The sequence below is a fragment of the Pituophis catenifer genome, unplaced genomic scaffold, assembly GCF_029215685.1.
Source record: "Pituophis catenifer annectens isolate HBS135680 unplaced genomic scaffold, rPitCat1.0.hap2 SCAF_2, whole genome shotgun sequence".
NCBI classification, from domain to species: Eukaryota; Metazoa; Chordata; class Lepidosauria; order Squamata; family Colubridae; genus Pituophis; species Pituophis catenifer.
Genome location: NW_027256882.1, coordinates 13,953,167 through 13,971,145, shown reverse-complemented (window position 1 = coordinate 13,971,145; position 17,979 = coordinate 13,953,167). Strand labels below are relative to the sequence as shown.

Sequence of the window (17,979 nt, the reverse complement as noted above, 5' to 3'; positions counted from 1 at the left end):
GACCCCCTGAGGGGCGTGGAGCCCGGAGAGCCCCACGGACGAGAGAGCGAGCCGGGTGAGCGTGAAAGCGGGCGCAAAACGCTGATCGCAAGACCGGGCGGCTCTGTCAAACCCAGCACGCGTGAGTCGGTCAAACTAATGGCTGACGCGAAGCTGTGGTAACCAGCAATCAGATGGAAGCAAGGGAGATCGGATGTTGCAGTGTGGATCGATACACACCTTTCCTGCATTGAGGAGAGAGGACATCAGGAAAGGGGTCGGCGAAATCGGGCAGGAGAGCCTTACAGATGAGAGAAGCGGCGATTGAAAGTTTCCTGTGTATTCCAGCAGAGAGAGAGCCCGACAAGCCGGCATCGAAATAAGAAAGAAAATTGTATTGACAGTGTCCGTGCCAGAGAGGATCGGTGAGAAAATTTAAGACCAGCACTTATTTCCCTTTTTACTGTGAACACAAGTAGACCCAGCGGAGGCTGAAATTGGGTGGATCGAGTTTGGCTTTCTTTTTTGCACTGAACAGGAAGCTCAGCCATTAGAGTGACTTGACGGAGGAATAGCCTGCCTAGCGGTGGACAGTCTGGCAGCAAGAATATGATAGAGTGCTGAACTTGGAGGACTCATAGAAGATCAGAGACTGGGCAAAAAAGAATAGACTATTTCCCAAAAAGGAATAATAAGTATATATATATATACATAAAAAAAAAAAAAAAAATTTAACAACAACACTTGAACCTTTAGATAATTTGTCTTTAGCATCCTGATTATTAGATCTGTATATATCTTGATAAATTGACTTCCTTTTCTTTTTGACTAGATAATATAATATAATACACTCCTAAGTTTTAATATTCTAAATCTTTCTATATATATATATTTAACTGTTTAGCATTTATAGTATTTATCAGTATTTTTATAGTATTTAAAATTATAATTATACAATTATAATTGTATTTAAACTTAAGTATTCAAATTTTCTATTTATAGTACTTACAGTATTTTAAGCATTTAAAGAGTATAATATTGAGTCAAATTAATTTGCTTAATTGATATATTGATTGTGAACTGCTGATTAATTGATATTTTGATTTGTATAGTATTGAACTGTCTAACTTATATTTACCAAGCCAATTTAACATCAAATATATTTAAATAACATTTTGAGTATAAGATACTGTGAGGAAGAGGTTAGAACCATCGTATAGACATTGATATTGATTGCCCACCGGAAAACTAGCCATACTTGTTTACGAATTTAGAAGGAAAATTTAGATATAGTAATATAGATATATAAATATATATTTATATATATATATATATATATATATATATATATATATATATATATATATATATAAAAAGAAAATAGAGGCGCTAAGTGGCGAATGAGAATTTGGAGTAACATCGACAGGATAACTAAAGAGCAAAAGAAAATCTTAAAAGAAATGACAAGCATGGCATCCACTGTGGGGAAAACAGGAAAAAAGACTCCCTCTAACCCCACCATAGCGACAACCTCTCCGGCGACACAAAAATCTACAGAAAGTCTGGCAATGCAAACTCTGCAAGCATCATTAACCCTGATCCAAGAAACGATGATGGCAATGCAGGAAAAATTATTAAATAACCATGTCGAATTAAAATCAGATATACATGCATTGGACCAGAAAATGAATGATATCCAAACATCAATAGTCAATAATGAACTACGAATTCAAAAAGCCGAAATAAGAATAGACCAAACTGAAAAGAAATTAGACATTGTGGATCAAGCACTAACGAGTCAAAATAAAGAGATAGAAGATACATTAGTCCAATTGGAGATGGACCGGGCTTCCTTTTATTTGCGATTCCAGAATGTTGTCGAGGACAAAGAGGAAGACTTAGGAGAAAAAATGGCGGAGCTGATAGCCGATGCACTCCATCAAGACAAACAGGCAATAATTAGGGAGCTGGATGACGTATATAGGGTCCAGACTAACTATGCAAGAAGGAACAAGCTTCCTAGAGAAGTTCATATCCGCTTTGCACGGAAAAAAGTTAAAGATACTCTTTATAATATGGCAAGAGACGAACAGATTACGTATCGAGGAAAAGAAATAATAATCCTAAAACAGATACCAAGAAGAGTCCGGGAGATGAGGAAGGGATATAGATTTTTGGCGATACAGTTGAACAAAAGAAAGATACTATTCAGGTGGCTTCTCCCAGAAGGGATGCTAATAACCTGGCAAGGAAGAAAAATTAAAATAGAAAATCTGAGTACAGCACAGGACTTCCTTGACCAGCTAAGAGGCGCGGAAGAAGAGCAGGGGAGTAAGGAAGATCTAGAAATAGCAGCAGTGGAGGAGGAAGCCCTACATCAACAGAACACGAACGAGGCAACTGTCGAGGAGAAGACAGAAGAAGAAGGAGAAGCCAAAGAGAAGAAAGCGAGACCAGTAAGGGCCGTAAGAAATAAACAAGAACCAATAATCAGATAGGGGCTTAGAGATGAATGGCTTGAAGTTAATATCCGTAAATGTCAATGGACTAAATGATTACAAAAAGAGGAAAAGAATATTAACAAAACTAGGTAAACAAAATGTTGATATAATGTGTTTACAAGAGGTGCACATAAAAAAAGAAGAAAGTAAATGTTTAGAATATAAAAAATTTGGTCAAACATTTGATTCGCTGGCAGAGAAAAAGAAGAGGGGGGTGGCTATCTACGTAAAAAAAGGAATTGAAGCAGAATTGAAATTTAAAGATACAAAGGGTAGGATCCTTATGATTGAAATTAAGATAGGGAACTCCAAGGTATTATTAGTGGGCATTTATGCCCCGAATAAAAAACAGGGAGAATTTTTTAAGAAATTGCATGAACAATTAGTGAAAATGGCATATACTGAAATCTGTATGATAGGGGATTTTAACGGCATTGTAGACCCGGAGAAGGACCATAAGAGCAATAAAGTTAAAAAAAATAAAAGGACAAACTTACCGAGAGCATTCTTTGAGTTAGTCGATGAATTAGATCTAATTGATATTTGGCGTATCCTGCACCCAAATGACAGGCAATATACCTTCTTCTCAAATGCACAAAAGTCGTGGTCCAGAATTGATATGGCATGGGCCAGTAGAAATTTGGGGTTGGAAATTGAAACCGCAGTAATTAACCCAAACGATTGGGCAGATCATAATCCATTAGAAATCAGATGGAAATCTCTCCAGAGAAAACACCAACGGAGGTGGAGGTTTAATGCCAAATTACTGGGCGACAAAGACTGTATACAAAAATTCAAAGAAGAAATAAATTTTTTTTTCAAGGAAAATGAAAACAAAGGCACATCCCGCGCAATAGTTTGGGACACAATGAAGGCCTATCTGAGAGGAGTCGTGATTTCATATATTGCACATAAAAATAAAGAAGAAAGGAAGACCCTGGAAGAGTACTTAAATCATATAGGAGAATCAGAAAGAAAACTCCAAGACAATCCAGAAGATGAAGCAGCCAAAGAAAATTGGATGATGTGGAAGCATAAAGTAAACATCATGGAGCAAGAAGAATTGGCACAAAGAATGAAAAGAACGAAACAATATCTTTTTGAGAATACCAACAAATCGGGGAGGTGGCTGGCCTATAAATTAAAAAAGGAAAATGAAAGGGGAATAATCCATACTTTAGTAGATTCTAAGGGCAAATTATTGATTAACGAGGAAGAAAAACGGGATGGAGTGAGAGAATATTACGAATCTTTATATAAAGAAGAGGAGATATCGGATGATAAAATAGAACAATACTTGATAAAAGCAGAGCTCCCACAAATAACTGATGATGAGAAAGAAATGCTTAACAGAAAGATTACAATTGAAGAATTAAAAATAGCCCTTTCCAAATTGAAAAATAATAAAGCGCCAGGACCTGACGGATTTCCAGGGGAAATATATAAAAAATTAGAAGAAATACTCCAACCGAAATTAGTAGAAATTTTTAATGATGCACTGTTAGACCACAAAATTCCAGAGTCATGGAAAGAGGCGCATGTCACACTTGTGCCGAAAGAAGGTGCCGACTCAAAACAAATTCAAAATTACAGACCAATTTCGCTCCTAAATACGGACTACAAATTATTCATGGGCATAATGGCAGAAAGAATGAAAAAGATTTTAAACAATTGGATATATAAAGACCAGAATGGATTCTTACCGGGGAGACAAATTAGGGATAATATGAGAATTGTACTAGACACGCTAGAGTATTATGAGGAACACCCTGGAAAACAGATGGCTTTGATTTTTGTCGATGCTCAAAAGGCATTTGACAATCTAAATTGGAAATTCATGATTAAACAAATTGAGATGATGAAATTTGGAACAAATTTTGAAATGATGATTAAATCTATTTATAATAACCAAAAGGCGAGTATCCTGGTGAATGGGGATAGGACTAAAACATTTCAAATTAGTAAGGGAGTAAGGCAAGGTTGTCCCCTATCCCCTTTATTGTTCATTATGGCCCTAGAAGTCCTTTTAAGGAAAATTAGATTTAACGATGAAATAAAAGGACTGCAGATCAGGAAGGAGATTTACAAGACGCAAGCGTTCGCGGATGATGTAGCCCTAATCCTTGAAGACCCTATAGAGTCGGGACCTAAAGTATTGGAGGAATTACGTAAATATGGAGAAGTGGCAGGCTTCATACTGAACAAAACCAAAACCAAAGTATTGATCAAGAACACAACTGAAAGCCAGAAAAACGAGATAGAAGAAGTACTAGGATTACAGGTTGCCAAAAAAATTAAATACCTAGGAATTTGGATTACATCAAGATGTTCAACCTTGAAGGAAGACAATTATATCCCCCTAATCAGGAAAATAAAACAAGACCTAGATTGCTGGAAAAAAATAAGACTATCACTTTTGGGCAAGATAGCCACAATTAAGATGAACATCCTCCCCAGAATATTATTTCTATTTCAAAATATACCCATAAATTTAGATAAAAAATTCTTTTTAGAACTAGACAAAATTATTAGAGAATTCATATGGGAGGGGAAAAAACCGAGATTTTCCATTAAAATTTTAAAGGGCAAAAGAGACATAGGTGGATTTGGACTCCCGGACTGGGAAACATACTATAGGTCAGCCAAGCTAGTATGGATAAAAGATTGGATCACCCTGGAAAATAAGAGAATTCTTACCTTAGAAGGCCATGACTTGCAAAAAGGCTGGCACGCCCACATCTGGGAAACGGAGAAGAAAAGGAAGACACATTTTCATAGACACAAAATTAGAGACTCCCTGATACAAACATGGACCCAGATTAGGCAAAAATATTACAAAAAAATCCCAAATTGGCTCTCAACGATGGAGGCCCTGACCCACCCAAATAGGTGGGAGAGGGAGAAAATGGGCAGATATAAAGATATTCTAGATGAAAGAGGGTGGCTTAAACCAAATGATATCTTACGAGAGCAAGGAATAACTTTAGATTGGTGGACTTATGCACAAGTAAAATCCAGATATCAGAAAGACAAAGAACAATATGGTTTAGAACTGGGATCAAACGGACTAGATAAAGTCTTGATGGGAACAAACAAAAAGATTCTGGCAAAACTATACAATTATATATTAAACGAGGATAAGTTCGAAGAGGTCACGAAGAATCAAATAATTGCATGGGAGAAGAATACAGGGCGCAATATAAATTTTGGGGAATGGGAGGAGGCATGGAACAGAAATCTTAAATTGACCAGAGCGGTGACATATAAGGAAAACCATTACAAAATGTTTCATAGATGGTACTTAGCCCCGGCCAGACTAGCGAAGATATATCCCAATATACATCCCAATTGCTGGAAATGTGGCCACGGTCAAGGCACCTTCTTTCACATGTGGTGGACATGCCCGGAAGCAAAAGGATATTGGAATAAAATTAGGAGATGGCTATATGAAATAACCGATGAAGATATTGCATTAACACCAGAGATTTTCCTCCTGGGAATAATAAAGAAGCCATATAGAAAGGAAATGATGCATTTAATGATCCATATAATTACAGCCGCTAGATTGGCATACGCACAGTATTGGAAAGAGAAAATTCAACCACCAGAAGAGCTTACAATTAAGAAAATACTCGAGTGCGCAGAGATGTCTAAATTAACCTATGAATTAAATGATGAAAAGTCAGTTTACTATATGGTGTGGGAAAGGTGGTACAAGTGGTCGCATGATAGAATGAAAGAAAGATCTAAAGGTGTATTAAATAATGGATAAAAGTGAGTTAAAATGTCACCAAGTATTATCTATGGAAATAGTTAAAACACTGCACATCCGATACAAATTGAAAAGCTATATTATGTATATGTTGTTTTATGTTATTGTTTGAATGTTTGTTTGTTTTTTCTTCTTATTTCTCTTTTGTTTTTATCATTTGTCTTTTGTTTGTTTGTTTGTTTTTTAAAAGAAAACCTCAATAAAGTTTAATTAAAAAAAAAAAAAAAAACCAGCAAACTAATGTGCTGAAGCTGACCAGATCAAGGACGCTAGCCAGATGACTACCTGGTAGGCAGATTTCATCCCCCCCCCCCTATTTTCCTCCCCAAAAACTAAGCTGTGTCTTATACTCCGGTGCATCTTATACTCTGAAAAATACAGTAGATGCATGATGCAAGTTGGATGTGTGATGCTCAGGCTGATGTGCGGAATACTTGATGAGCGATGGACCTTTGTCAGCCCTCTTGCATCCTCTGGTGGATGTTTGTGGAGTTTAGCTTCTTCTGATGCTGTGCTGCTTATTTATTCAATTTATATAGCGGCCCATTTCACATACAAGTAGTCCTCGACTTACAACCATTCGTTTAGCGACCGTTCGAAGTTACAACGGGGCTGAAAAAAGTGATTTGCGACCGTTTTTCACACTTATGACTGTTGCAGCTTCCCCATGGTCACATGATCAAAATTTGGACACTTGGCCACCGGCTCATATTTATGACGGTTGCAGTGTCGCCGGAGTCATGGGATCCCCTTTTGCGACCGTCTGACAAGCAAAGTCAATGGGGAAGGCAGATTCACTTAACAACCGTGTGAGTAACTTGACAACTGCAGGGATTCACTTAATAATTGTGGCAAGAAAGATCGTAAAATGAGGCAGAACTCACTTAACAACAGTCTCACTTAGCAACAATTATGGTCGTAAAACGAGGACTACTAGGAAAAGGTCAAAAAAGAATGAACTCATGGAATTTACACATGAAATACATAACATGCCCCCCTGCATGTTATGTGTTGTTGTTATTTATCCATAACCATTTTAATCTGCTTTTCACTAAAAGTATCCTCACATTCCTGGCATTACAACAAGACCCTCTGATCCTCCATTAAGAGATTGCAGATTTGGGGAAAAGGAGTGGATAATGCAGAGAGTAAGAAGGATAATCTTGATGGAAATATGCAAGTATCATTACTCAAGTAAAAGGGATTGAAATCTTTTCAAAGTCCAGAGCAATGAGACAACATTTGGAAGCAGTTTGGACAGACACTGTCCTGATTCACTGGATGTAAGAAGAGGAGAAACACAATTAGACTTGAAAGATGATGAGAGTTCTTGGTGCTCTATGTTCTCTTGCAGAGGTTTCATTATCAAACTAGTAGCATCAGCAGATTATGTATCGTATTTTTCGGATTATAAAACGCACCGGAGTATAAGACGCACCTTAGTTTTTGGGGAGGAAAATAAGAAAAAAGCTGATTGGGGGTGGCTCGACCTCCTGAAATATCCCCAATCAGCTGTTCCCAGAGGTGAACTTTAGCAACAGATTTGTTGGTTGTGAGCTCTGTGCCTTGCTTTTTTTTCAGCCTCTGAAACCTCCTTTTCAGAGGCTTTTTTTTTCAGCCTCTCAAATGTAGGTTTCAGAGGCTTTTTCCAGCCTCTCAAACAGAGGTTTCAGAGGCTTTTTTCAGCATCTGAACCCTCTGTTTCAGAGGCTGGGTGGGGCTACATTCGGTGTATAAAACGCACCCAAATTTTCACCCTCTTTTGGAGGGGGAAAGGTGAGTTTTATATTCCTAAAATACGGTAATTGGAGCCAACTTTAATATAGGTACTTTTAGCTTTCCTGTGGAGTTGATTTCCTGGTCTGATTTACATGCTGGGCTAACAGATACTAAAATATTTGGAGGGCTGGGCAATTAATGGTATGCCAAGCTTCAGTATGGTACTTAAGGGTTGTGGAATAGCACAAAAGAAGAAGCAATGGTTGGAAACTAACCAAAGAGAAAGGCAACCTACAACTAAGGAGAAATTTCCTAACAAGTGAGAACAATAAACTAGTGGAACAGCTGATGGGTGCTCCATCACTGGAGGTTTTTAAGAGATTGGAGAGCCATTTGTTTAAAATGGTATAGGAGTTCCTACTTGAGCAAGGGGTGAGACTAGAAGACCTCCAAGGTCCCTTCACTCTGTTATTCTGTTAAGTGCAATAAAATGTCCTTGAGAAGCCAAAGATACTTGACCAATGTTGGAGGCCTCTGGTGCTGCCTGAATGGGGCCACCCAACGCTAAAACCCTTCATTCTCCTTCTCAAGAGGATGGCTCCATCCACTGGGAGAGACCTGAGAAGGAAAAGAAGACACTCGATCTTCCATACTACTACCCCCGGGCGCCCTCTGCCGAGGTAGAGATGACCTCCTATGTTCTCCTTGCTTATGTGGCCAAAGAACCATTCCCGTCCCAGGAAGAATTAACGACGGCAACTGCCATTGTCAAATGGTTGACCAACCAACAGAATCCCAACGGAGGATTCTCTTCTACGCAGGTACGTTGTCTCGCCACAAATTCTCAGAGGATGCTTGGAAGATGCCCTAATACTCCCTGCACCAACTTGGTGGACCTGATGTTTTCCCTGTCGTGTCCTCCAGTTATGCTGAGTCTTAGTTCCCAGGATTCCAGCTGTGGGGTGTCATCCAAGAAAGATGTCCTAGCTTTACCTTCTTTTATAGGATACAGTGGTGGCTCTCCAGGCCCTCTGCCAGTACAGGACAATTACTTATTCCAAGGATGGAGTTGACGCTGCAGTGACCTTGAGTTCTGGAGATGTTGCCCTGAGAAAATTCCATGTAGACAGCACCAACTCTCTGCTGCTCCAGTGCCAAGATCTGCCCTCGGTGCCAGGGGACTACACGGCTGAGGTGACCGGTTGCATCTTTATGCAGGTGAGTGTCCTGAGCCAGTTGCTGAAGAAGAAAATTACTTTCCATCGCCTGTAAAGATTGCTTGGACAGATTGAAATGCTATACAGGTGGTCCTCGACTTACAAGCATTCATTTAGTAACCATTTGAAGTTATAGCGGCACTGAAAAATGTACTTATGACCGTTTTTCCACACTTGTGATCATTGCAGCATCCCTGCAGTCACATGATCAAAATTTGGCTGCTTGGCAACTGGCTCATAGTTATGTCAGTTGCGGTGTCCCAGGGGTCACATGATCACCTTTTGCGACCTTTTGACAAGCAAAGTCAATGGGGAAGCCAGATTCGCTTCACGGCCATGTTGCTAATTTAACAACTGCACTGATTCGCTTAATAACTGTGCCAAGAAAGGTCATGAAATGAGGCAAAATTCACTTAACAACTGTCTTGGTTATCAACAGAAATTTTGGCTCAATTGTGGTTGTAAGTCAAGGACTATCTGTATGAATAACCTGAATAAGGTATCAATACAGAAGATTTTCGACTGGAAGGAGATATAGCAATAGCACTTAGACTTACAGTATATACCACTTCACAGTTCTTTACAGCTCTCTCTCTAAGTGATTTACAGAGTCAGCATATTGTCCTCAACAATCTCATTTTACCGACCTTGAAAGGATGGAAGGCTGAGTCAACCTTGAGCCAATGAGAATCGAACTGCTGGCAGTCGGCAGAGTTAGCCTCCAAGACTGCATTCTAACCACTGTGCCACCATGGCTCTGATATGAATGTTCTTTGATAGCCTTCAGGTTCCCCACAATCCTACTTGGAGACTGGAGCTTGAAGCCCTTTGGTGGGACATCTCCAAGTCCTCTGTTTTCACCCTTGTGAGCACCACACTTGTGGTCACAAGCTGTATCACCCGATGCCCTTGAGAGTAAAGAACATCTGTCTCTCGGCGATCCAATTTAGAGGCTTAACTTCCAGTGGTGCTTGCTGTAGGTTGAATAGTTCCTGGACTCTGTTCCCTGCCTCTGGAAGTGATGGGTTCTCCCCCTCTACGGGCCCTTCTGCATTCACATCTTATCCACGTGTCTCACCCACAGCAGCCGTTCGGAGATAAGACACGAGTGTGCTACTTCCTTTTCAGACCAGCTTGAGGTACAACATCCAACCACCCCAGGAGGAGGCACCATTCAAGTTGCAGGTGCAGACGGTTCCCCATAATTGCCCAGGACCTAAAGCCCACCAGACCTTTGACATTGCTATCAACGTCAGGTAATGGGTCAGCGCTGAGTATGTGGGCATCTGCATGGGGGAAAGAGAACCTCTTCTTGCTATCTAGTCAGTACTTCTCCTTCAAGGATGGGCAACTTCTAAGGGTTCAAGGGCCACAACTCGGCTCCTCCGCCTTCTGAAAAGCCAATGTTCTGCACTCCAGAAGTTCCATTCAATGGCTGCATGGGATGGATGGACACTCCCAAGCCTGTATGAACCCGTCACATTTTCCCTTAAGTTGTGCACTTTTGCTTTAAAAAATGTGACATGTCATCTTTCTTTTCCTGATTTCCTAGTTACACTGGCCAACGTGTGATTTCCAACATGGCAATTGTCCAGATTAAGATGCTATCCGGATACATCCCGGTGAAATCAACCGTAAAGTTGGTAATGTCCTTTTTCATTCCTCCAAAGAATTTTTTGTTCTTGGCCACAAAACTGGGCATGAAGAGGTTTAGAATTACCCTTTAATATTCAATAAAAGTAGTTGCCATTGCTATAGCTTGAAGCATCAAATCAGCACGTGGGATGCACGAACCCTGGCACTCAGACTAACCACAATTTTGATCCAGCTTTGCACAGACAGAGCAGGAAGACTAATCGGCCTCGTTCAGCATGGCCCACAGCAATATATACTATAGTTTTTGGAGTGTCAGTAAAAATGTAGAACTTAATGAAGTTCAGGATTTTGATCCTGGCAGTGGGCAGAATTAGCCTACAATGCTGCATTCCAAACACTGCGTCACCACGACTCTTAAGTTCTCCATTTTGAGAGAAAGTCCCTTCCACATGGATAATGCCAGGTGTGGTTTAGTAGTCCTCCATGAGGTCTCCCCTTCCTTTTCTTCATTCTAAGCCAAAGAGTTTGAATTATGACACAGCTTCTCCCTTTCTTCGCCAGCTGGAAATACATGGTTTCGTCAAGCGTACAGAAATTGCAACCACCCAGGTCCTCCTGTATTTGGAAGCGGTGAGTGGGGGGCTGGTGAACAAGAGCTGGGGTGGGGGAACCCTTCCTCCCTGCAAGAAGGAAGGGCTCGTGTGACAAAATTAGCTTTGGTTGCCACGATATAAAAAAGATGACGAGACTCTTGAGAGAAGAGCAGCAAAGATGATTAGGGGACTGGAGGCTAAAACATATGAAGAACGGTTGCAGGAACTGGGTATGTCTAGTTTAATGAAAAGAAGGATTAGGGGAGACATGATAGCAGTGTTCCAATATCTGAGGGGCTGCCACAAAGAAGAGGGAGTCAAGCTATTCTCCAAAGCACCTGAGGGTAGGACAAGAAGCAAAGGGTGGAAACTAATCAAGGAGAGAAGCAACCTGGAATTAAGGGGAAACTTCCTAGTAGTTAGAAGAATTAATCAGTGGAACGACTTGCCTCCAGAAGTTGTACTCCATTACTGATGGTTTTTAGGAAGAGATTTGACAAAAATTTGTCTGAAACAGTATAGGACTAGGATGGCGAACCTATGACACATGTGCTGGAAGTGGCACGCAGAGCCGTCGCTTGTTGCTCTTCCGGGTTCTGGTGCGCCTGCCAGCTGGTCTTCACATGAACAGGAGCACCAGAAACCAGAAGAGCAGCCACCTGGTGTGCTTCTTAGGGGAGCAGAGCTGTCAGCCAGGACAGATGGGCCGGGCTTCCCTCCCTCCTCACCTGAGCGGGCTATTTGCAGGGCCCCAGTCCTCCAGCCTGTGGTACTGACACGCATCTGCGGTCCGGAGCTCCTGGCCGGCTCAGGGGCAGCAGGGCAGCATTTGCTGGCTGGGTGGCTGGCCGCCCTGCCACCGCCAGGATGCTGGAGCAGTCAGGAGGAGGAGCCGCTGTCAAGGAGGTGAGCTGCCCCAAGAGGGTCAGAGGAGAGAGCAGCTCCTCATGCATGGAGAGGCCGCTGAGGGCCTGGCTTGCCAGCGGAGGAGCAGCTGCGGGGGCTGGCCAGTCATTCCTGTCCCTTGCCCTACGGCTGCTGCTGCTGCTATTCAGGGGCAGCGGGCCTGCGCATGAACTGAGTCCACATGGGAGGAACATCTGGCCAGCACCCGGGTAAGAGGAGCACCAGCCGGGAAGTGCCGCGCTCCCTTGGCCAAAGTGGTGGGAGTGTGTGCGTGTGCACTGGCTTGTTCTCAGTGGTGGGTGGGGGTTGACACTCTTCTGGTTTCCGGCCCGCGCATGCACACTGGCCAGGTTTTCTTCGCGCGCACACGCACGCCAGAAACTAGAAGATCAGGTGGTGCGGCAGAAGTCGGAAAATTATCTTCCTGGCGTGCACATGCACGCCAGGCAGCTGCTCTTCCAGTTTCCGGCACATGAGTTTGTGCACATGTGTGGGTGCTCCCGTTTTGGCACTCGGTGCCAAAAAGGTTCGCCAACGCTGGTATAGGATCTCTTGCTTGAGCAGTTGGTAAAATAGAGAACCCGTTCTTTGGGCCTTCCCTTTCAGCCTAAGAGGTCTGTGGCCTCTCAGAGGGACATCCCCAGGAGAGAGCTGAGGCTGGTCCCTTTGTTCAGGAATGTCCCTAGACTGTGTCCCGTAGTGGGGTGCTCAATTTTTCTCTAGTTGGGAGGGAGTCAGCTAATCAGAGCTCCTCTATGGACATGGGCAAAGTATGTCCTTGGTCTTGCGTGATCTGTCCCCGTCCACACACACACACAAACACAGCCAGCCGAGGGTTAAGAAAGTACTTGGCATGCACACAGGTCGTTATCTCAAACTTGGCAGCAATATAATCACCGTCTGCCAAGAGTTTTTACTGCAACAGGTAACATAAATTACATACGCATTGCAAATAGTCCAGCAAAAACAATATCCCTTTCGGCAGCTTCAGACGTTGTTCAAGTGACTAGCCAAAGTTCGTTTTTGTTCGTCACGGAGTTTTACCAGCCACCACCCTCTCTTATATAGTCTCTGGGGTGTGGTCCAGTGACTCAGTTCTAATCCCTAGCACGCCTCCTTAACTGCTGCAACCGTTTATCACGCCTTCGTTGGCGTGCATCCAGGAATGACGGCTCTCCTTCGCTCTCATCCGAGACACCTGGCTCCTGGCTAATCTCCTCTCCCTTGGCCGGCACCTGAGACAGTTCCAGAGGGGAGGGGCCTGGAGAGGGAGGCCTGGCTGACTCCTCTTCCTCATGTTCGGAGCTTTCTTCCTCCGATGAGATAGGCTCAGAGGGCGGGGCCACAACATTGCGAGATCAGGTGACCAGGGAACTTAGAAATAGCCCTGGAAATGGAAGGTCCCCATTAATTCCCTATGCATGGTGGCACGCTTCAGAGAAGACATATCTCTAGCCTGGCCACCTCTAGAATAACCCCATAATCTCTCTTGGTCTGCAGGTCAGCAGTCTAAGCCAGAGTTACTCCTTCAAAGTGGAGCGGGAGACTCCAGTCCAGGGCCTGAAGCCTGCCATGGTGAAAGTCTACGATTATTATGAAACAGGTGAGGAAGGGATCCCAGTGGGGAAAGGCCTGATTAGTACAGTTAATTCTATTGTTTTTCAAAATCCATCTCCATCTTCCAAGTTTATCCCAAACTTCCCTTCCAAAGCCCCTTCCAACTCTGTTAATCTAATGTAACCTAAAAATTTATCCCAAACTTCAAAGGTGTTCTTAAAGGGATAAGGGTCCTGACACCAGTTCTTGAAAACAATCTAATGCAGCATGAGGACTAATGAGCCTGGTGTCCTTTGGCCAAATTAAGGGAAGCAGTCTGACAGTTCCTCCTCTTGTGTTTTCAGATGATTTTGCCATCTCGGAGTACATCGCCCCCTGCAGCAAAGGTGGAGTATAAACAGCAATAGATTCTTGCCAAAATTCCCAATTTTAGGCATGTCTTTTCTCCTCCTCCTCAGAGATCATCACAGGGTTTTTTTTATTTTAACAAGAATTTCTAAATAATTCAATTTCATCCTGTTTTTGCAAAGCTAAAAACAAACCCTTCAAAAGGGTAGTTAGATCACTATGGAGCCCTTTTTTAAAAGTGAATTTTGTTATAATGGCGTGGAACCCCACTTTGCAATCTGTATATGGACAAAATCTGGCTGAAGCCCATTTGGGATCCTGCACTACAGAAAACAGCCTTTCTTGTGGCTGGGATAACCTCATAGAATAGTCTGGGTTTCTATGAAAAGGCTATATTGACACCAGTGGTGAAATCCAAATTTCTTTACTACCGGTTCTATGGGTGTGGCTTGGTGGGCGTGGCTTGGTGGGCATGGCAGGGGAAGGATATTGCAAAATCTCCATTCCCACCCCACTCTGGGGCCAGCCAGATGTGGTATTGGCCAGTTCTCCGAACTACTCTCCAGAACCAGTTCTCCAGAACCTGTCAGAACTTCCTGGATTTCACCTCTGATTGACACCTTCCCCAAATGCCTTGGTAAGACCATGCTTTCATCTAGTTTTGCATCCAATTTTGGTTGCCACAATATAAAAAAGATGTTGAGACTCTAGAAAGAATGCAGAGAAGAGCAACAAAGATGATTAGGGGGCTGGAGGCTAAAACATAATGAAGAACAGTTGCTGGAATTAGATATGCCTAATTCAATGAAAAGAAGGACTGTTTGTGAACAGACCGGGTGACATGAGAGCAGTCTTCCAATATTTGAGGGGCTGCTACAAAGAAGAGGGGGGTCAGCCTATTGTCTAAAACAACTTAAGGCATGACAAGAAGCAATGGATGTAAACTAATTAAGGAGAGAAGGAACCTAGAACTAAGGAGAAGTTTCTTGATAGGGAGAACAATTAATCAGTGGAATGGATTGTCTTCAGAAGATGTGGGTGCTCCAATACTGGAGGTTTTTAAAAAGAGATTGGACAACCATTTGTTTAGAATGGTATAGGGTTTCCTACCTGAGGAGGGGGTTGGACTAGAAGACCTCCAAAGCCCCTTCCAACTCTGTTATTCTGTATCTTGCCATTGTCAGAGCCAGAGAGAGCAACTTCTGTCAAGATCACATGTGCTCATTGTCTTGTTCTCTATAAGAAGAACAGTTGTGCTGAATCCAAGCAAAACCCACTTTATTCCAACATTTTGCTTCTTATGGGACCAACCAGTTGCTTCTGCTTCCAGATGACCAGCTTCTTCTGCTTGTGCCTGGAAATCTGGAACCCAGATACACGTTCAAGACAGATTTTTTAGGCTCAGTTAGACCTGATCTTTTCCTGCATTTTTCCACTCTAAGAAAACCACAATTTTAACAAAGACATATGCAACCAAATCAAGTGTGAAATGAAAACACCATATAAACTAGACAGAGGCATAGTGGCCATTCAAAATCTAAAATAATCTGAGTTAAAGCCAGTTTAAAACATTGGGAACATGGGAAAGGTCTTCACCTGATGCCAAAGTGAGAGTCATGTGAGCATCAGTGAAGCCTCTTTAGGGAATAATTACAAAGATTGGGTGCTGCTACCATAGAAAAATTACTCCCTCCCCCCTGTAAAAGCCATCTCACCTTTCTTCATTTTTGGGTGGAAAACAATATAAAACTAAAATCCTCCCACACAGCCATTCAACATCCTCCTTCAGAACCAGAGGTGGGCTGCTGGAGGTTCGCAGGGGTTCAGGAGAACCTCTAGCTAAGATTCTGTGCAGTTCAGAGAACCCCCAAATCCTACTGGGCCAAGCAGCCCATTTGGGATGCAGGTAAGTGCAGGGTGCACGCAGAGGCTCGGGGAGGGTGAAAAACAGGCTTACCGGAAGTAAGCCTGGAAGTTCTGGAAGCCCGTTTCTGGCCTCCAGAGGGCCTCCAGAGCCTGGGGAGGCCGTTTTCGCCCTCACAGAGGCTCAAGGAAAGCCTCCGGAGCCAAGGGAGGGCAAAAACTCCCCCAGCGTCATGGTGCAGGAAACTGGCTAGGCCACGCCCACCATGGCCACGCCCACCCAGCAACAGGGCAGAGAACCCCTTGCTAAAATTTTTGAAGCACACCCCTGTTCACAACCCCAAACTTACTAGTACAGGTAGCCCTCGACTTACGATCACAATTGAGCTCAACATTTATGTTGTTAAGTGAGAAATTTGTTAAGTACGTTTTGCTCCGCTTTACGACTTTTCTTGCCACAGTTGTTAAGTGAATCGGTGCAGTTGTTAAACGTTAGTCACACAGTTGTTAGAAGGTTGCAAAAGGGGATCACATGACCCTGGGACCCTGCCACCGTCATAAATGTGAACCAGTTGTCAAGCATCCGAATGTAAATCGCGTGATCAGTGGGATGCTGCAATGGTCATAAGTCTGAAAAATGGTCATAAATCACTTTTTTCAGCGCCTTTGTAACTTTGAACAGTCACTAAATGAACAGTTATAAGTTGAGGACTACCTGTACAGACAATCCTCGGCTGAAGCGTATTGGCTGAATCTTGCTTCTAACGATTTTCATGCTTTTTCTTCGACAGACAAAGATATCAAAAAACATTAAAGAAGAAAATCTCCGGCCGAACCAAAACTATTGAGCAAGGAAGAGAATCAAGGAAGAATCAATGAAGTGTGCTGTCCCCCCCTTTTTTGTCTATACAAAAACCCACTAAATGTGGGTTACGCTGTCTTCCAGGAGACTGGCTATTTACGTTTTCACCAGTGATGGTAACAGAAGACTGGGGTGCAGATCGCCACCGGAGATCTAGAGCAGAAATATTTTTTTCTTTCTCCAATCGTTGGATGAAATAAAACAAGGTTTTTCTATTCCATCAGGGTTTCTCAAGTGAATCTTTTAACTTGAGGGTGTGATGAGCGGTGTTTGTAGGGCGAGTCGGAGTACGGGAGACAGGTTTGCTAAGAGCTGCTCTCAACTTTGGAGAGAACCAGGAAAATCATTGGGGTGGGATGGGGCACCAAGGTGGGGATTGAAGGAAGCCAAAGCAAATTAAGAGTGGGAAAAAATCAGATACGGATTAATATTTTGTAGGGAGAATTCTCCCCTTTTTTAATATAAGAAAGCCCCCATATTAGCAAAGAAATGCCCCCCAACTTTGAACAATTCAATGCCGTAAATGGATCCATGTATAAAATTAATATTTGGCTGGTGAAGGTATGGAACAGCAGAGCATCTTTTCATATGTACATTTACACCAGGGGTGGGTTCTACTTACCTTTACTATCGGTGCGCAGCCTCGCACGCGCTCTTCTGTGCATGCGCAGAAGCGTTTTGATGATGTCGGGGTCAGTGGGCGGAGCTTCCCGCCGGTTTTACTACCGGTTCTATAGAACCGGTGTGAACAGGGGGCAACCCACCACTGATTTACACTGGTATTGACATAGATATTCAAGATCAGTCATTCTCAAGCATATAGAACAGCGGTTCTCAACCTGGGGGTTGTGACCCCTTTGGGGGTCAAACGGCCATTTCACAGGGATCGGCAAAGCCCTCTCTCGCCCCCCCCCACGCCTTCACTCACCCTCTGCCTCTGTTGGATTGCTGGTCGCCGTTCGCTTACCCTGCCCACTCCCAATCTATTGCTGCCTCCTGAGTCCCAGCTGATGGCTAGAGGGAAACAAACCGTTTAAATTCTTGCCGCGGGGCTTCAAAGGGCCGT

At 42.9% G+C, this 17,979-nt stretch overlaps 1 protein-coding gene across 1 annotated transcript in view; it reads left to right on the top strand.

The window, feature by feature from the left end:
* The window catches only part of LOC139311778 (alpha-2-macroglobulin-like), a 102,881-nt gene extending 85,748 nt beyond the window's left edge, over positions 1-17,133 (top strand). Inside the window, exons 29-36 of the mRNA XM_070936286.1 lie at positions 8,563-8,792; positions 8,977-9,189; positions 10,317-10,444; positions 10,741-10,831; positions 11,346-11,414; positions 13,784-13,886; positions 14,185-14,226; positions 16,843-17,133. Of these exons, the coding sequence (XP_070792387.1) occupies positions 8,563-8,792; positions 8,977-9,189; positions 10,317-10,444; positions 10,741-10,831; positions 11,346-11,414; positions 13,784-13,886; positions 14,185-14,226; positions 16,843-16,865 (899 nt within the window). The 3' untranslated portion in view covers positions 16,866-17,133. The remainder of the gene's footprint in view (positions 1-8,562; positions 8,793-8,976; positions 9,190-10,316; positions 10,445-10,740; positions 10,832-11,345; positions 11,415-13,783; positions 13,887-14,184; positions 14,227-16,842) is intronic.
* Positions 17,134-17,979: the final 846 nt, after the last annotated feature.